This window comes from Aedes aegypti, chromosome 3 (genome assembly GCF_002204515.2).
Source record: "Aedes aegypti strain LVP_AGWG chromosome 3, AaegL5.0 Primary Assembly, whole genome shotgun sequence".
Lineage (NCBI taxonomy): Eukaryota > Metazoa > Arthropoda > Insecta > Diptera > Culicidae > Aedes > Aedes aegypti.
In genome coordinates this window covers 51,245,434-51,266,266 of record NC_035109.1, presented here as the reverse complement: position 1 = coordinate 51,266,266, position 20,833 = coordinate 51,245,434, and the positions used below count along the sequence as shown (strand labels likewise).

The 20,833-nt window shown below is 40.5% G+C and overlaps 1 protein-coding gene and 1 long non-coding RNA gene across 3 annotated transcripts in view; both read right to left on the bottom strand.

Moving 5' to 3' along the window:
* Positions 1 to 20,833, bottom strand: part of LOC5565019 (ATP-binding cassette sub-family A member 1) — a 60,786-nt gene that overhangs the window by 13,123 nt on the left and 26,830 nt on the right. For both annotated transcript variants that reach the window (XM_021853017.1, XM_021853018.1), the window contains exons 2-4: positions 18,199 to 18,319; positions 16,084 to 18,130; positions 4,299 to 5,011 (exon numbers count right to left, since the gene is read on the bottom strand). In XM_021853017.1, coding sequence (XP_021708709.1) covers positions 4,299 to 5,011; positions 16,084 to 18,130; positions 18,199 to 18,319 — 2,881 coding nt within the window. The remainder of the gene's footprint in view (positions 1 to 4,298; positions 5,012 to 16,083; positions 18,131 to 18,198; positions 18,320 to 20,833) is intronic.
* LOC110679075 lies at positions 8,470 to 9,600 on the bottom strand. The gene is made up of 2 exons (XR_002502192.1): positions 9,235 to 9,600; positions 8,470 to 9,179 (listed from the first exon to the last, which is right to left on the bottom strand). It is a non-coding gene; the product is annotated as an uncharacterized LOC110679075 (long non-coding RNA).

The following is a 20,833-nucleotide window of genomic DNA, read 5'->3' as shown; positions in this document are numbered from 1 at the left end:
TGGCAATTATATTTTGAGTAACTCTGCGCCAGTGAGCATTTAATTTTCTGAACAACTTATGATACTGATCATTTGGGCTCATCAATACACGTTTTGTCAAATGTTAAAACATTTCGCTACCAGTAAATTAATAGATAAGCACAAAATAAAATTTAACATATAGGGTTCATTCTACTTCAAATTCTAGATTCAAATTGAACAATATTATTTTTATATTTAGTAGAAAAGTAGGACACCAACTTCTCATTGCTGGTGATTAGAGTGGTTCAAAAAATCGTTTTTGCTTCACACCGCTCATTCGATTCTAGATCAAATTCTGAGTGTCCTCCCAAAATTTGAGCTCATTTGGATGAAAACTGAGACTGCACAAGCTCTTTAAAGTTTATATGTGAATTACTATGAGAAAAGCAACCAATTCATTCAATCGGTCATAAGGTTTGCCCATGTGCTCTTGGGGATTAGAGCTACGTTGATACTGTGAGATAAATTCATCAGCTACAACTTTGCCGAAGACCGTTTTTAAATCGGACGCCCCAGTAGTTAGTTATTGATTTTTGAATGAGTTGAAAACTTTGACTATAATTATTCGGCTGTTCTGCAGGCATCACTGGGTATATGCAGTAAAACATAGTAGCCATGATTTGTGCGTGCTATCTTTCGCGCCAGGTGCAGCAATGTTGCCTGTTCAGAAGTTAAATGAGCACTGCTGAAGAATTTGTGACTGGATATAAATCAATAACTAATTACTGAGGCGTCCGATTTTAAAACGGTCTTCGGCAAAGTTGTAGCTGATAAATGTATCTCACAGTATCAACGTAGTTCTAATCTCCAAGAGCACATGGGCAAACACTATGACCGATTGAATGAATTGCTTGCTTTTCCCACACTAATTCCCATATAAACTTCAAAGGGCTTGTGCAGTCTCAGTATTCATCCAAATGAGCTCAAATTTTGGGAGGACACTCAGAATTTGATCTAGAATCGAATGAGCGGTGTGGAGCAAAAACGATTTTTGAACCACTCTACTGGTGATAATCTAAATTCGTTGCTTCACATCTCGTGAGAGCACACTCTCACAGTACTGGTCGGGATTGATATTACGGCACGTCTTTTTCCTCCGGAAAATCAGCTTGAGAGATAGGCTTATGATTATCGCCGTGACCGATAATTTCACTTACTGGTTGTTTACAAATGAATTCAAAGTGCTCTTTGTGCTAGTATAATCATAATATAGTTATACTAGCACAAAGAGCACTTAGAATTGATTTGTAAACAACACAGGCAATATCTATCACATTCGAGGTGATTCGAACAATGTTGTAGTGTGCGTGCCATCCCGTGAGTCGCCATGAGAGACCGGGTTTCTCATATCACTTTGCACTAACACATCCATCTTTGTTTTTGAGTAACAGCTTTCTGCCGCCCATGAGCCTCTGTACGTGCCATAAATTCTTTTGTTCTTTTAACTTGTACTGTGCGCCGTGTGTTGGAGCTGTCTTGCTCTCTCTCACGAGCAACTCGAAAACAGCGCGCACAGAAAAAGTCAAACATTTTATAGCATGCTTAGGCGTACAAAGGCTCATTAGATAGGCCTTTTAATTTTGTTTTTCCAAATGGAAGTAAAAATGAAAAGCATCGTGTACTAAGTCTAGCACCAGTTTTAAGGCTATTATTCGCATTATTTAAACCAATCAATGTGCTTGAAATATACTGTTTGATAGCAAAAAAAAATCACGTGCTACTGCAGTATGCTATTGACAATTTTATCAGAAAATTCAGTTGAATTCACAGAATAGATGTTTTCTAGAAAACCGATTACGCCTTCATAATTATTTGATCGTTATTTTGTATTATTGTTTACCTGTTAGAACCACCGACACGTTCGGCATTTGTATAGAAGAACTGTCAAAGACCTTCCGAATCAGCTGATTTGAGACGTCTCGTGAAAAGGCCTATTGCTCAATTGTAACCACCATTGACAGTTCTTTGATTTCAGCACAGACAAAATGGCGTCACACTCTCATAGGTGTCCATCGATCTTTTTTTTAACGACCGATTCGTATAAATGCGACCAACTGCAGGCTGCAATGATTTTGATCGTCATATTTTTAAATATAGTCAAACCTGTATTAGTCAATGTAAAAAAAAAATCATAATTACTATAGTGCTCCCTTTTATCAGCTTTCTAAAGAATATATGTTCCATGAGTCGATGATCTTTTGAGTATCGACTGGAAATTTGACTGTCCATGAAATTCTGAAGTACATTCTGATTGAATTTTCATGCTGAAGAGCACCGTTTTCGAATCACACGGTTTATTACATGGTAAACATGCATCAGTCTTAGACAGAATAAACAACTTAGTTGAAGACGTCATTTTCATGATTAAGCAATCACGATCCTAGATATTTGGGTTGAAAATTTAGCATACTCAGTGGCATCATCTAGTGGAAGAATTCCCAAACAAGTGTGGCCCATCACAAGTTTGTACTTGACTTACTGAACTTTTGAGCCGAGAAGATTATATTTGGATGTAATCGGGATCCTCAGATATTAGCAATCAAAATATGCATGCTGAATAGCGCCACTAGTTGAAAGAATTTTAAAACTTGAGGTTCCTTGCATTTAGGCCTTCATCTTAGAACAACCTTGCCGAAGGGGTAATATTTATTAGTAATGAAAATATCTCAGGATCATTTTTCTAAGCGATCAGGATCCAAATATATCTGCGTTCGAAAAATTGCATCTTCAGCGTCGTTTTGTGGAAGAAATCCGAATCAAACGGCATATCACATGTTTAGTCCTTAATCTACTAAACATCTTTGCCGAAAACACCATCTTGCTAAAATATCGTTATCCTGAGATATTCGCGATCAAAATACGCCATCTGTTGAAAGAATTTCAAGTTGGGTAGCTTATAACATGCTAGACCTTGACCTATTCAACACTTTTGTCGAAGACGTCAACTTTATAGGTAACCTGGATCCTGAGATATCTGTGTCCGCAAAATATCATGCTCACTAGCGCCATCTATTGAAAGAATTCCGAATCAAGAAGATCATCACATGGTAGCCATTGAACTACTGAACAACTTTGCTGAAAACACCATCTTTCTAAAAAATCGGGATCCTGAGATATTCGTGATTGAAATATTGCATGCTTACTAGCGCCATCTTGTGGCAGTTTATCTTGTTAGGTAGCTTATCATATGTTAGTCCTTGACCTACTAAACAAATTTGTCGAAGACATCATCTTTCTAGGTAATCAGGATCTTGAGATATCGGTGTTTGAAAAATTAAATGCTCACTAGCACCATCTGGTGGCAGAATTTCGAAACAAGCAGCCTATCACATGTTTGCTCTTGACCTACTGAACAACTTTGCCGAAGACACCATCTTGCTAAAAAATCTAGATCCTGAGATATTTGTGTACGAGATGTTGCATTGCGAAATGTCCACTACATCGGTTCCCCCGGGGCACAATCCGATGGCCACAGGAAGATGAGGATGTTTCCAAAGTGTTTTCTGTCCACTGACCAATCGGTACCGTTGGACTGAAGAAATTTGTCGAAGACATCCATATTCTATCTTGCCTAGCTTTGGATGTACAATCAAAATTGCTCCGCGTGTACTCAGTACACGATGCGACCGCTCGTGTGACGGGCCTGGTAAAAAAAAGTTACACGAGCGGTCGCACTGGTGTACTGAGTACACGCCTAAAAACTTAGGTTAAAAACACGATGTTTTCGAATACTTTTCGTTGATTTTTTCGAAAAATTTCTTCTCTACAAGCAAGAAGAAGAGTAGATCTTGGAATAGGACCAACACCCGGATCAATTTGAAGGAATTTTCAACGTGTTTTTCGACTTTTCGCTAAGTGCGTGTACTCAGTACACTAGGGCGACCGACGGTGGGTTAACACTCCGGACCCCGGGATCAAGTATGAGTTGTACCTAAAGATTCTATCAACCATATCTCAGCGATGGCTTCATTGATTTTTGATATTTTTTCACGTATCTTAAATCCGTAAGTAATAAAAAAAAGTTTGTTAAAATAAGTTGAACTACATTTTGATCTTTTTGGTTTTGCCCAAACTTTTTGAGTCGCGGGCCAAATCCCAGAAAGAAAGATGTGTGGTGGGTGAAACATTTTTAGAGGACTATGGATATACATAGACAAGAGATATGTGAAAGAATTTCGAAAACCGGTTGAGCCATTGCTGAGATATAGGTAGTAGACAATCAATGCAAATGTGTTTGATCCCGGGGCTCCTTGTGTTACTTTGAAGAACACACTCACCCAAAGCGATCGCCTCGGTGAATACGTAGGGCGTAATCGAATCCAGCTGCATCCGCCTCGTGGACGGACTGTTCTTCACCAGGACCTCAACCCCCGGATAGCCATAGTAATGCAGTAGCAAGTTGCTCCCGATGTTCGCGGCAATCCCGGCGCTGTGCAGCAAGTTGTTGTTATGCAGGATCTTCAGACTTCCCTCGGACACGTTGAACTCGATGGCCGCAACGAGCCGGTGCCGGTAGCGCATTATGTCCCGCTTGGCTTCCTGCAACAGGTAGTCCTCGATGTTCTGCTCTTCCAGCAGGACCAGATCCAAGTTCCGGAAGTAGGTTTCGTTTCGGATCGTGGCAAGTTCTATCGGTCGATCGTTTCCGTTCAGGATTATCACAGCGAAGGCTCCCTGAACGGTAGAGTGGTGCAGCTTCACGACGCCGTAATCGTTACTTGAATAACCACCACTCAACAGGAAACACAGCACTGTGGTCACGATCGGAAGGATGGACATGAAAAGGTAGACGTGGAGGTTTCGCCTGATGTGCAGATACTTCTTGTAGGCGATTGCCTTGTATTGGGAGAGCAGTTGCAGTTTTAGCAGCAGGGACTCGTGCGGTTTTGCTGAGTGTGGGGCGGAGGAGTCGATGCTTCCGGATCTACCAGGCGAGTCCACCACATCGAAGCTTCTCTCATTTTCCAGGGCTTTGTTGTCCGACGATGAGCTGTGGAATTGGAAAACAGATTGTTGAATGATTTCTTTGAGCTGGTATGTATAAATCTTATATGATATGTACTTGAGTAACGAACAAGAACATCTATTTCCAAATAAAAGTTAAAAAAGCTCTGATGATAATAAATCTTCGAGCTGTTTATTGGAATAGGTACCTATAAGTAGATGAAAAACCGAATTTAGTACTATACCATTCAATTCCGGTAGAGTTTGTATCCTTTGACAGATACGCGTATTTCGACCTCAACTGTAAGGTCACCAATTAGTTCATTTGCAAGGTTCTATAATAGGCTACCCCAACTTTCTTGAACCGCGGGCTATATCTCAGAAAAAATATTGCCCGGCGGGCCAAAGACACGTGCATTTTTTCAACGAATAACAAAAACAAAATCAACAAGATAATTGTTTTTGAGAGTTCTGCTAAGAATTTATCAAGATTCCAACACAGTATTATACAATGATCTTGCAAAGGAGTGTGAGATGTCAGAATTTGTTTAATGAATCGTTGAAAATTCTGCTCTAAATTCTGTATTAGAAAAATATCAAAGAGGTTATTAGAATCCTGCTCAGAATTTCGCCACAATCCCACCCACCATTATTTTAAAATCTTGCCTAGGGTTCTGTGAGAATATTGCGTAACATTTTGCCAAAATCCAACGCAGGTTCGTCTAATAATAGTTTTTAGAATATTCTCAGAATATCCATTGTTATCTACATTCCTGTTCTGGAATTTGTGAGGTACTTGTCCAGGATTTTATATGAATACTGCTAGGAATTGGGTCTGCAATCCACCCAGAAATATGTGGAAACTCTGCCCATAATTTTGTAAAAATTTGATTCTGAGAAATTCTGCTAAAGGTTTTGTGCGAATTTATCGTTAAGAATTTGTTAGAAATCAAGCCATTCCTCTGTTAGACTAATTGAGTCTTTTCTCATAATCTTTTATTTAACCCGCTAATACCCACATTTTTATTTTAGATTTAATTATATTTTTTTGTTATCTCACACCAAATTTTTATTGCTGTAAAGCAGAAATTTTTTGATTTTTCTTGTGTTGTAAAATCGATCCAGCAAAATAAAATTTTTCTATCTTTCAGCAATTCAAATTCTCACCAAAGTGACAGTTGGTTTACTGAACATCCAGCAAAGTACATTTCAATTTATTGATTATTCGGCACTGGGCTATATGTTACTCTCACTCACACCAAATTTTTGGCCAATCTTCCAGCAATTTCGTTTGCTGAAACCAATTCAGCAATATACCATTTTACTGTGGAACAGCAATTCTGTTTTTTTTTTACTGCAATCCAGCAATGTTCGATTGCTGAATACTTGTCAATGCTAACATATTTACTGATTATCAGTAATTCATATGACAGATGATTGATGACCAGCAATTGATTTGAAATTTTGCCGTAAACAAGTAAATATAATTGCTGTACTTGTATCAGCACTGTTTTTTTGCTAACAGTTTTACTTGTCAACCAATAAACTTGAAACGAGGAAAAAATTCTGCCGCTCGTTTCATTTGTCAATTAGTATGTTGGTTAGAACAAAATTCAACCGATCAATCACATTTTTGTCTCAAATTGGAATATCTGAGTAAGTACTATAATTGGAGAAATGATAAATATTCAGTAAATACCAAATATTAAGTGTTTATTTTCAGGATGGTAACAAAATCGGAATGGCAGACTATTGGCTAACACAATGAGGCACAGTGGGACTTAGATTTTAAACGTCTGTATTCAATGACTATCGGTAACAGAATGATCTAAAGATATTTGTTTCTTCTTCTTGGTTACATCTTCTTAGGCTGCTATGATCGGTTCCGTCTTATCTCCAACACTCCTCCTAGACGCGAGCGGTCAGTCCGGCCATTTCAGCTAACTTCCCAGGAAACAATTTGAAGCTGCTCAAACGCTTTTATAGCCAATTCAATACAGCCTTTGTTTGAACAAAAGCTGTTCATAGCCTGCATTCACTGTTGTTCAGCTGTTAAACATCTAATTCTGGCGATTTTATTCAGCCTTAAGCTTAATTGAAGCTATATGGAAGGCTGAATAAAGGTCTAGCATGCGCTTATTCAGGCCTCTTTCAATAACGATAATTCTATTTTTAGATCAGATGGCAACCTTCGAAAGCTTAACGATCGCTTATTCATCCATTATTCAACAATTAACCAAAAAAATTAAAAAGTATTTACAGGTTCATAGTTTTGGGTTTTATCAACGCAACTAATAATTTCAAACACATAGTGTAGAAAAGTGCTGGAATTTAAAGATGAAGATTAGTAAATATGTGCAATTGAGATTTGAACTGGGATTCGCTGATTTATAACCACTTACCTTGACATTCGCTCCACATGAGACTGTGTGAATATCATCAACAGAAAGGGACTAACATATTGACTTGTCTGAATAAGGGCTATTTTAAAGGCTGCATTGAGGCTGAAGAAGTGATAACAGCGCTATGCAAAAACACTTGAGTTAGCTGTCAAAGTGTGTTGTGATTTTTGTATCAAAATAGAATCCTCGGTAATTTTCAGTTACTGCTATTCAATTGTTGTCAACGCAAGTCGGTAATGATTTCGATTTCGTCCAGTTAATCAAAAATGTTACGAAGAAATCTGCGACTTCGAGTGTAGTGTTTTATCTTGTTGTAACACAAGGTCACCGATGCCGGATTCAGGAGTTTTTCGACAAATGATAGGCCCGTGTGCGTTTACAGCATGTCTACTTCGGTATGTGAAAATTTTATTGTTCGATGAATCAGTTTTATAATAATTAATTTAGTGTTCGACCCAATGTAGGTATATATTTCGGTATATATATTTTTGTCAACCTACAGGTGAACAATTTTCCGACAATGGCTGTTGATTTGATTAAAGCTTTAAATAACCTTTAATCAATATCATTCAGGTTGGCTAAACAAAAGTTAAAACTGTAGATGAAAAATAGTTTGTTCAACTCAATATTCAGCTTTGAGTATACTGCTGAATAAGAATGTTTAATAAGCTTTTCTTCAAATTATTGTTCAGCTGTCACGGTGTTCAGCCTTGTACACCATTAATCAGCCAATATTCAGCAAATACTCTTGCTGTTCAGCTTTCATTGTTACTTGGGTTCTTCATACGCAGTTTTGCCAACGGTTTTGTTAATAAGTCTGCAACCATACACTCTGAGAAAAATCTAAACTAAATATATTAAATGCCACACTAAATCTCTATTCGCCTGGTTGACCCCAAGCTTCGTCTACCTACCGAGAAAACGGACCTAGTATTGTAAATTTTGCACCCTATCGGACGCGACGGTTTGTAATCGTCGCCGGTGAAACCGTCGCCAAAATCGTCGCCAGCCAAGCAACCGCTGTGAATTTGACGTTACACCAGTCTTACCAACACAATGGCAAATCACCTCCTTTGATTTATTTTCTGGCATTTGACGTTTCCCCAGTCTTGCCAACACAAAAGCAAAGCACCTCCTTTGATTGGTTTGCTGGCGATGATTTTTTTCAGTCTGTTCGAAAGTTGGCGGCGCGTTTTGTTGTGAATGAAACAGACAATATAAGTTGAATATACATGAGGCTCAGTATAAGTCTAGAACATAAACAAAAAAAGTGAGGTTAAAATATCTGGCTGATAATCATATTATTTGGAAGCAACATGAAATTGACTTAACATTTCTTTATTTATATACTTTATATATAAAAATATGTTGACACATAAGTAATTAAGGTGATACATTAGGAATCACAGAGAATAAGCTTATTTCTAGAACTATCTGATGGGTGCAACGAGCTTTTACTATGATCGGCAGTGGAGGGGGAGCTGCTCCGTAGACGTACAACTTTGTTGCCACGAACACTTCCGACGTTAAACATTGCACGGCACGGCTTCCCGGGATGAATGTATCCGCAACACAGAGAGGAAGAGTCAAACCAAATTCGCGGGTGTTTTCTTCATGGAATTCGTTTTTTCTGGACCTCGTCCGTAAATAAGATTTGAAGTTGGCACTCTAATGCAGGAAATATCCGTCTTGCTTGCTGTCCACCGGAAACGAATGCGCTCCCCTGATCCAAGCTTGGCGTTGATAACCGTTTGGTTCAATTGCTCCTCTATTTTCTATCTCCGTATTGAACTGCAGCCGTGAATGAGTTTTCTGAAAACCTTAATGATTAATTTCTTTAAATATAATGGAGTTTAAGAATATTTACCTGAGAACACAGAAGAAAAACGAGAAAAACTAGCCGACGATCATTAGCAACAAAACTGAAGTTTTGACGTCTTCAATGAATACACCGAACAAAATTACCTCGCATTAATCGGGCTTAGTTTAGAATACTAATATGAAATTGTATACTTCGTAAACATGACCAAGTATACCTTTACATAATATCAAAAACGAGTGGATTTTAAACATTTCACGATTTATATTATTTCTGAGTGTAAGTTCAGTTGGACAATAGATGCAGCTTATCTCGGTTTGCTGAATTGGATCTCGTATAAAATGTAATCTTGTTGCTACGTGTTTTGTTCTATTGCTAAATTTTTCGCTGATCAACATTTTCAAGCAACTCTGATTATCAAAAATAGTAACTTCCTGTTCATCATTCAAATCCTTCAATAATAGCTTCAACCAGATTGCTTCTTGAACTGCTTCTGAAAGTGCGATGAACTCAGCTTCAGCAGTCGATAACGAAACACATGTTTGTTTACGGCATGCCCAGCTTACGGTACCACCATTAATCTTGAAAATGAAACCGCTATTGGACTTACGATCTTGCCTGTTCTCCGCCCAATCTGCGTCTGAATATGCAGTGAGCAATTCTCGATGAAACCAGTAGTTTTCGATAAAACTTAAGGGTGGTCCTTTCTGTTTTCTCAAATTGGTGGACCCTTCGTATGCCAGCTAGCTGAACAGTTAGCGAAAAAGCCCATTTTTTAATAAATCTTGGGTATTTCTTCACGGGATATGTCTCATATTTCGCTTGGAACACATATCAAACTTAGTGGCATCGTATAGAGAAAGGATATGGCTTTCAATTAAACTTGAAAAAAATTTGGCGGCCATTTTGAATTTGGCCGCCATTTTGAATTTTGTTAGAAAAATCGATTTTTCACCATTAGCGTACCGCTATTTTGAATTCTGAGATTACCATCAGAAAGCTGAGGAAAAATTGCGTAAGATAGGCTACAAAAACTTGGTGAGCAAAGGTATTTACCCTATGATATGAACGATTTTCTAAATCATGTTCTACTATTTTGACGTATATGGCAATCAATGCAAACATAATTTTTTGTACAACAAAGAAACAAGTTTTCAATCGTTGGTGTATTATTTGAGACAGATGAAGAATAGGAGTCTTATTTTGAGTGAAAAAATCTGGTGGCCATCTTGGATTTTGACGCCATCTTGGTTTTAAGTAGTTGAATGAGTTTTCATCTTTTTAGCACTCAACATGTTGAATTTCAATGCTACCGTTACACTTATTCTTCTTCTTGTTCTTCTTTTTCCTCACGTTACGTCCGTACTGGAACAGAGCCAGCCCTTCAGCTTAACTAGTTTTAAATCAAAAAATCAAATAGGATTTTTTAACGCTTATTTGCTACCTGAATGATTCTTCTGCATATCTTCGAGTTGTAAAATAGCATTATTTCTTTCATTTATTTGGTCTACACCATTGATACAAATGAACAATCAGTTGAACAGCTGAGATAAGATAAGAAAGATACAATCTGATTGTTTTTTTTTAACGGAGGTCTTATAATTCAACATGATGAGCACTGAGATGGTAAAAAATCATGCAACTGCTAAAAACCAAAATGGCGTCGAAAGCCAAGATGGCCGCCAGTTTTTCTAACCTCGAAATTATACACTTGCTTTTGGGCATTACTTCCACATTAGAACAAAACCTGCTTCTCATCATTCAATTTCGATATTTTTCACATGCATGTTGGGCGGTACTAAAAACGATACTTTATGACTTAGAAAATCAAGGATGTTTTTTGCTTCAAAATTTAAGACTTTCATTATAAATTAATGCACTTTTGTCAATGTTTTACGTTAGAGCTACAGATATTACCACAAGGCTTACTAATGTCTCGACACGCAATCTATAAAATTCATACAATGAACAACAATGCATAGGCTAAAAAAATGTTTGTTTAATAGAATCAATGTTTTTTGACGGTTTTCATTTATTGAATTTATTTATTCATTATTACTGAATCCAAAGATATGTCAAAGAATTATTCTGTTGTCAGAAATCGCATTAAAAAAGAAAATTCCTGTTTTATAACCTGGATTTATAACTAATAAAGCTGAGTATCAGGCTCGGTTCCAGTAGGGACGTAACGTCAGTAAAATGAAGAATAATAATAAGAAGAGTATAGTATCGACATGCTGAGTGCTATCAAGGTGAAAAATTAATTCTACTACCTAAAATCAAGATGGCGTCAAAATCCAAGATGGCCACCAGATTTTTTCACTAAAAATAATATTCTTATTCTTTACTCGACTTGAATAAAACACCAAAGGTTGAAAACTTGTTTCTTTGTTGTACAAAAAATGAAGTTTGTATTGATTGCGCTCGCCATATACGTCAAAATCGTATAACATGATTTAGAAAATAGTTCATTTGATAAGGTAAATACCATTGCTCACCTAGTTTCTGTAGCCTATCTTATGCATTTTTTCTCAGCTTTCTGATGGTGATCTCAGAATTCAAAACTAACGGTGCGCTAATGGTGAAAAATCGATTTTTCTAACAAAATTCAAAATGGCCGCCAACATTTTTTTAAGTTTAAATGAAAGCTATATCCTTTCTCTATACGATGCCACTAAGTTTGCTATGTGTTCCAAGCGAAATATGAGACATATCCCGTGAAGAAATACCCAAGATTTATCTAAAAATGGGCTTTTTTGCAAACTGTTCAGCTAGCTGGCGTACGAGGGGTCCACCAATTTGAGAAAACAGAAAGAACCACCCTTAAGTTTTATCGAAAACTAGCGATCAGTGACATAAAATTGGAATTCTAACGATGGGTGCCGATGGCGGCCTGGTTTCAGCGAGAATTGCTCAGTAATACCGTTTGCCTCACCATTTTTACTCAAACGTAGCTTGAAATATCGAGTTCCGTTGAGGTAACGCACTACTCGTTTCAGTTCTGTCCAATCTGCTTGTGATGGTTTGCTTGTTCTCCTGCTTAGTAATGAAACAGCGGTCGATATGTCTGGTCTCGTATTAACAGCAACGTATAGTAATTTTCCTATTAGTTTCTGGTATTCGATATTGTCCGGTAAATCATTATTGTCTTCTTCTGTTTTAATATAACCAGGTTCCAACGGAATGTTAGATGGCTTTGCTTCTTATAGACCAGTACTTTTTACAATCTCTGGCTTATAATCTCCAGCTTCATCTTTCTCCACCTTCATTCCTAAGTAATAATGAATTTCACCGAGACTGCTGAGCTCAAAACACTTACTCAATGAACCTGCAAGTTGTTCAATCATCCGGGGATCTTCACTCGCCACCACCAGGTCATCCACGTATACTAAAACGTAACACCAACGTCCGTTGAATTGCCTCCGATACAAGCATGGATCTGATTTACAGCACTCAAAACCATTTCGCTTCAATTCATCGTTCAGCTGGAGATTCATCGACAATCCTACTGGACATCGTGTACCGAAATTTGCCTTTCTCCTTTGTGGCACGTAGGGTAGAGGTTGGTAGTTCCACAAGCTTCAATCTGCATGGATCCCTTGTTAGCACAGCTTTCCAGATCGGTCCTGATTAGTTTGTACAGCAATCCGACTTCCCGTGTAAGGCCAGTTTTTTCAAACGCGTCGCATAGCTTCTTCCAAACTTCCCGTGCTGTAGCCGTTTCCAACAATTATCTTGATAAAGCCTCGCCAACAATATTTCGCCAATTCAACGGTTCATGGCCGCTTCTCTCCACCCTCGACTGTGACCCACGCTCTCCAGGTCCTGCTGCACCTGGTCAATCCACCTAACTCGCTGCGCCCCACGCCTTCTTGTTCCGACCGTATTAGTAGCGAACACCATCTTTACAGGGTTGTTGTCCGGCATTCTTGCAACAGGCGCTGCCCAGCGTATCCTTCCAGCTTTAGCTACCTTAACGATACTTGGTTCGCCGTAAAGTTGGGCGAGCTCGTGGTTCATCCTTCGCCGCCACACGCCGTTTTCCTGCACGCCGCCGAAGATCGTTTTTAGCACTCATGCCCATAGAGGACTACCAGTCTTATGAGCGTTTTGTACATCGTGCATTTGGTGCGGGGTTGAATCTTTCTTGACCGCAGTTTCTTTTGGAGCCCATAGTAGGCACGACTTCCGCTGATGATGCGCCTTCGTATTTCCCGACTAACATTGTTGTCAGCCGTCAACAAGGATCCGAGGTAGACGAACTCGTCCACCACCTCGAAGGTATCTCCGTCTATCGTAACACTGCTTCCTAGGCGGGTCCTGTTCTTTCGCCAACCAGCATGTACTTTATTTTCGACGCATTCACCATAAGCCCGACTACTGTAGCTTCGCGTTTTAGGCGGGTGAACAAATCTGCCACCGTTTCAAATTTTCTCCCAATAATATCCATGTCGTCCGCGAATCAAACAAATTGTCCTGATCTCGTGAAAATCGTGCCTCGACTGTTAAGTGCGACTCTCCGCATGGCACCTTCAAGCAAAATATTGAACAACAGGCACGAAAGTCCGTCGCCTTGTCGTAGTCCCCGCCGAGATTTGAAAGAACTGGAGTGTTCGCCCGAGATCTTCACGCAGTTTTGCACACCGTCCATCGTTGCTCTGATCAATCTTGTGAGCCTCCCGGGAAAGCTGTTCTCGTCCATGATTTTCCATAGCTCTACGCGGTCGATACTATCGTATGCCGCCTTGAAATCGATGAACAAATGGTGCGTAGGGACCTGGTACTCACGGCATTTCTGGAGGATTTGCCGCACGGAAAAGATCTGGTCCGTTGTCGAGCGGCCGTCGATGAAACCTGCTTGATAACTTCCCACGAACTCGTTTGCTATAGGTGATAGACGACGGAAGAGAATCTGGGATAGCACTTTGTAGGCGGCGTTTAGGATGGTTATTGCACGATAATTTCCACACTCCAGTTTGTCGCCCTTTTTGTAGATAGGGCATATAACGCCTTGCTTCCACTCCTCCGGTAGCTGTTCCGTTTCCAAGATTCTGACTATCAGTGGATGCAGACAAGCGGCGAACCTTTCAGGGCCCATCTTGATGAGCTCGGCTCCGATACCATCATTACCAGCGGCCTTGTTGTTCTTGAGCTGTTGAATGGCATCCTTATCTTCCCCCATCGTGGGAGCCTTTGTGCTTTTGTTCTCTGCGCCATTCAGGTGTTCATCGTAGTGCTGCGTCCACCTTTCGATCACCTCGCGTCTATCCGTCAGGATGCTCCCATCATTATCCCGGCACATTTCAGCTCGCGGCACGAAGCCTTTGTGGGATGTGTTGAGCTTGTGATAGAACTTCCGCGTGTCTTGAGAACGGTACAGCAACTCCATCTCTTGGCATTCCACCTCTTCCAGACGGCGTTTTTTGTTCCGGAATAGACGGGTTTACTCTTTCCGCTTCAGTCTGTATTGTTCCACGTTTTGCCGCGTACCATGCTGCAGCATTGCAGCCCGCGCTGCATTCTTCTCCTCTAAAACCTTCCCTGGCACTCTTCGTCGAACCAATCGTTTCTTGAGCTCCGTTCCACATATCCGACAATGCTTTCGGCAGTGTCGATAATGGCTGTTTTGACTGTCCTCCAGCAGTCCTCAAGAGGGGCCCTATCGAGCTCGCCCTCATCCGGCAACGCTGCCTCAAGATGCTGCACGTACGCATAGGCGACATCCGGTTGTTTCAGCCGCTCGAGATTTTACCGGGGCGGGCGTCGGTACCGTACACCGTTGATGACGGATAGTTTTGGGCGCAGTTTCACCATCACCAGGTAGTGGTCGGAGTCAATGTTAGCGCCACGATAGGTTCTGACGTCGGTTATGTCGGAGAAGTGCCGTCCATCGACCAAGACGTGGTCGATTTGCGATTCTGTCTGCTGAGGTGATCTCCAGGTGTACCGATGCGGGAGGCTGTGCTGGAAATAGGTGCTACGAATGGCCATGTTCTTGGAGGCGGCAAAATCTATCAGTCGTAGGCCGTTCTCGTTCGTCAGCCGGTGGGCGCTGAACTTTATAATCGTCGGTCTGAACTCCTCCTCCTGGCTAACCTGAGCGTTCAAATCTCCTATGATGATCTTGACGTCGTGGCTTGGGCAGCGGTCGTACTCGCGTTCGAGCTGCGCGTAAAATGCGTCCTTGCCATCATCAGTGCTTCCGGAGTGTGGGCTAGGCACGTTTATGAAGCTGAAGAGCCGGCCTTGAGCCTCAACTTGCACATTATTTCGTTGATCGGCCACCACCCGATTACGCGCCTTTGCATATCACCCATCACTATAATAGTTGTTCCCAGCTCACGTGTGTTGCCGCAGCTCTGGTAGATGGTATGGTTACCTCTAAACTTTCGCACCATCGAATCAGTCCAGCACACCTCCTGCAGCGCTACGATGCCGAAACCGCGGATCTTCTGTACAGTGGAGAGTATGCATGTGCTTCCGATGAAGTTGAGAGATTTACAGTTCCACGTACCGAGCTAGTCCCTTTACGTCGCTGTGGTCTTCGCTGATTGCCCCGGTTCGTATTCTCTCGTTGATTATTTGTTGCCTGATGTTTTACGGCTGACTTGCAGGGCCTGACACCAACCCCCTAGATTTCCGGAGGACCAATCCTCCTAAATGTTCGGAGGACCATAGTGCGCCGTTTAGCTTAGGGTCTTTCTCTGGCACTCAGACGATGATCAGCCGCCCCTGACAAGAACTTTTTAAGATATTGAGCATTTATAAAAACGATCGTCAATCAGAATTTCTGTCGTTAAAAAACGTCGTAAAAATAAGTGGTTGGACTGTAATACCTAAAGGAATAAGATGTGAATTTACAAGTTACACATTGTCCAAATATCAAACAATACTTACTTCAAAAACACCTCCTCCAAAGTCGCATTGGTCACACTGATCGACTCGATCCCATAGGCTTCCTTCTTGGTCTCCAATTCCTCCAGCAGCGCCGAGTACTGTTCCATACAAATGTACGGCAAAGTGACAGCAAACACCGGTTCCACGGCCGGTTTCTCAACCGCTCCACTGATATGTTCCCGAATTTTCGACATCACCCTGTCCCGATCAAAGGCGGACCCCTTCAACAGCTTCAGCGTGTACCCCTTGCCGTAATAGTGCTTCAGGAAGATCGACGTCCCGAACGCGATCAGTTCCCCGTTCTCCATGATGGCAATCCAATCACCTAGAACGTCTGCCTCCTCCATGAAGTGGGTGGTAATCAGGATGGTGTGGTCTTTCTTTAACCGCAGCAAAATGTCCCATATGTCCCGCCGCGACTCAGGATCCAATCCTGAGGTGGGCTCGTCAAGAATCAGTAGCTTGGTCCGGCCGATGATGGCATTGGCCAAGCACAATCTTCGCTTCATCCCGCCAGACAGGTTTGCGAGGACCTCATCGCTCTTATCCGCCAGGTTCACCTTCTCAAGAATGTCATCCGCTTCCCGTTCCGCTTCTGGGATGCTCATTCCACGTAGTGCTCCGAAGAACACTAGATGCTCACGACAGCTCATGTAGCCTAAAGCCACGTTATGCTGGGGACAGAATCCAATCTGCTGGCGATAGTTGCTGGCGTTGTCCTCGCCGTCCACCTCGATGCGGCCGGATGTTCGCGGAGTCATTCCGGTGATTATGTTCATGGTAGTAGTCTTCCCGGCGCCGTTATGTCCGAGCAACGCAGTGATCCGGTTCTTGTAGATCCTCAGCGATAAGTTGCGGACCGCGACTCGGGTTCCAGACGACGATTTGAATATCTTGTTCAGATTGGAAATTTTCACCACCTTTTCAAGGTGGTCACCATTCTCGATGGCAACTCCGGTTGATTCCCTACTGTCTTCCTGGATCATCTCTACATGCTGGTTTTGCTTGACCTTATTCTTGCCTTTCTGATAATACTGCTTGGAGAAGAGGAATGTCCATGGCTTGGGTGTGCCGTACTGACCAGGGCGCACATTCGAAACGTAGAACCATAGAAATGTCCACAGCAATGTTCCGAATGTTAACATGAACAAAGCGAAGAACAAGCTTATGTTCTTATTGCCTGGATACCCGGCTTTGAAGGCATCCGCCGCGCCGAAACTGTGCCAACTATTTTGATAATCATGCAGAATCGATACTGCCACTTTGAATCCGGCCATCGGGAAAACGGTCAGCAGACTCTCCCAACGCTTCTGAGCCGAAGCAAACACAACCGGTACAAAGTAGCAGATCGGTGCCACAATCGTCGAGATCGTTACCGATTCCAGCAGGGTGCTGATGAAGAACGTAAAGCTTATCGAACATATCACGAACAGAAATAGCAGAACACAGACGAACACCAGTTGCGCTGCGGTCGATTCCCAAATGTTGGCCAACACGGTAACTGCCAAGCACAGGACCACGATCAGAATCAGGTGAATGAAGTTCATCAGGAATATCGCCACCTCGTTCCAATAACTACAGGACGTCGCTATCTTCAGGTATTCCTTCATTCCAGAAGCCTTCTCCTCAACCAGCGGAACCAACAGAAGATAAGTACACGCAACGGAAACGAACACGGCCAGCATCATGCTGACCACGAAGATTTCCGACGACTCCTGTGGCCTTGCCCCGGCCACCGGAATGTGCTCGTAGTAGAACTCCGGCAGACTGCCCTCGGACAGCCCGGTGCTCATCTCCACGAAGGATTTCTCGATCCCGTACTGCAGTGCCAGAAAACCACTTTCGTAGTACTCGTTCCGATCCTTCAGGTAACTGCTGTACACATCCCGGGAGTATATTTCGTTCGTGCGGAAGTTGTTGTTCTTGCTGCGGATCGTGTACGACAGGTACCGCCTGGATGAGTTCCGGTCGAAGGCAATCGCGTAAAAGTCCTGGCTGAAGAGCAGCATCTGTTCCATCTCGGCCACCGTCGGAAACGATTCCACACCTGGGAATTGAAATTGGGAAGGGGTTTTCAGTTTTGGAGGGACTTTGTGGAGTTACACGCATACTCACGATCGATGGTGATGAACAGCTTGATCCGGAGGAGTTCGATGAGTTCCTTGGTGAAGTCATTTTCCGGGGCGAAGAACAGCTTGCTGTAGCTTCCGGAGGGAAACGCTTCGACGATATCATCCTGGAAGAAGATTTGATTTTAACATTTAATGCATGTATATAATTATATATCTAGTATGCTACTGGATAGAACAGCTGAATTACTGACGGAATGATGGAACACAATCCTCTATTTCTGTAATATTGGCTTGCTTCTAACTCCTATACAATTTTTATAGAATTGAAAATTGCTGAAAACACTTCAAAGTAGATTTTTTTTAAAACTAGATTTTTGAAACTTAGAATTCTTCGTTAAATTACGACAAGTATCACTACATGCGTTTTTTTTTTCATAGTGTTTTAGGGAATTTCGTTAGAAATTTATTCAGGTATTTGCCCAAATATTCAGATAATACTCTGGAAATTTCTAAAAGATTTCATTTAGCTATTATTTCCCAAGGAATTTCTCCACGATTATTCGCCGATAATTTCACCAATATCACTTTGCGGGTACGAGTAACTGGCACTGAAGAAGACTGCAAGTGGTAGTCGAAATACGCGTATCTGTCAAAAGTTAAGCATTTAGGGGCGGAATTCAAAGAAGGTACAAGCTACTCCATCTACTTTTAAGTTTCTCCAATATTTTTTTTCTAGGATTGAGGAATCCACAACTAGGTATAACACAATTTGGATGTCCTCAAGGAAAACCACAGAAATGGAATTTGCTTCGAAGATTTTTTTTAGAAATCATCTGAATTCCTCCAAACATACTTTGATAAATTTTTCATGAAAGTCCTAACTCCTCCACGATTTTATCCTGTTTATCTCCGGGGACATTCTCTAAGATCTCCGGACAAAACGCGTTCTAAATGCCAATCAATAACTTTTTCAGAAATTTCAAGGGATTTCCTTTGAAGTTGTATAATACGATTTATATGAGATTTTAGCTAGGGATTTCTCTTAAGATTTCTACAGAAATTCCTCCAGTATTTTATTGAGATTTTCTCAAGTAAGTTTTGATTTTTTTCAGGGATGTCTCTAGAAAAAAAAAGAAAATTTTTGTGAAAAATAAATCCCTGATGTATCCTACGATAAAACTCGGGTAAGTTTTAAAGTCACCCTTAGTGAACAAGGATCTATGAAATAACTCCTGGACTCTAAAGGACGTTTTAGAAGATTTTCTAGATATTTTGCTTAGATAATCGAAAAAAACAATCAAATCTCGGTATTTTCTGAAGAAATTTCTAGAAAAACATTGGACAACATCTCTCTTTGAAATTTGTGTAGGAATGATTGGACGAATTATTGAAATACAGCCGAAGCGCGTTATAACGACATCGGAAGGGACCGTCGCAATAGAGAAAAGTCGTTATAGAGAATAGTTATGATATCGAGATGGTTTTCATGGGACCGAAAAATGTCGCTATAGAGAGCTTTTGTCGTTATAAAAGTTGTCGTTATAACGAGCTTCGATTGTATGTATTATTGCTGTAGTATAAACTGATGTAAATATTAAAATGAACTTTTGAAGAATGAATAGGAATTTTTGCGAAACATTTTAAGAAATATTTGGTAAAACTTCAGGAGAAAATACTTGAAAAAATCTTTGAAAAGGATATAGGATATAAGGAATTTTGAATTTCTGGGAGGAAAGTTGGAAGAATTCTTGAAGTAATCCATATGCACAGGCGGAGGAATTCTCCTAGGGTTTCTTAAAAAAAAACCTTCATACTATTTATTTAAAACACTCTGGAATGAACCTTTCTCAATTTCTTCGAAAAAAAAATAATGCAGAAGTCTTTGGAAGAGCTCCTAGAGTAAAAACTGGAGAATTTAGTTGAAGAAATAATAATGAAAAAGTCTCTAGAGGCGATTCTAGGATAGTTTTAAAAAAAAATCAAGGCAATACCGTAAATTCGGGTGAAATTGATCAGTAGGGTGAAATTGATCACAGTGTCACACGATTTTATTTCCCTCTAATATAGCATAGAAATCAATGCAACCTATGGAAATGAACGTTGTTCGTCTTTACTATTGTCGAATTGCATGTTGTGAAGCTTTTTGTGTTAAGGAATGTTTATTTCTATGAAAATAATAGAAAATTCCATAATCGTGTTTTGTGTGGTATTACCAGACATCAATAAACTTGTTTTAAACAAGGATTTGAACATGGTGTAAACTTGAAAATTTGTAAGGATGCTGGAAATATATCCCCAAAACGAATTTTATCATCAAAATTCGTACCAATTTGTTCATTTTGTTGAAATAATTGAATTTTTTATGGATTTCAGAAGATTCCTTGGGTAATTGCCTACATTTAGGCGTTTTCTGCGATATTGTTGAAAGTTAATTGTTTATTATTTTCATAAATTTTGCATTGTTAGGAATTTGGCAAGCATATTTAGATTCAGGAGGCCCAAATTAATTAAGTTGTTTTCAAAACTAACAATAATTGTTTTGACAGGTGATCAATTTCACCCCGAAATGGAATTCCTTGGTTTTTTTATTTTAGAGACGATTTTCAGCACTTAAATCACAAGTGTATGAAAATTTGAGTATATAAACCAATGAAGCTCACCGTCGTACTTGTTTTCCT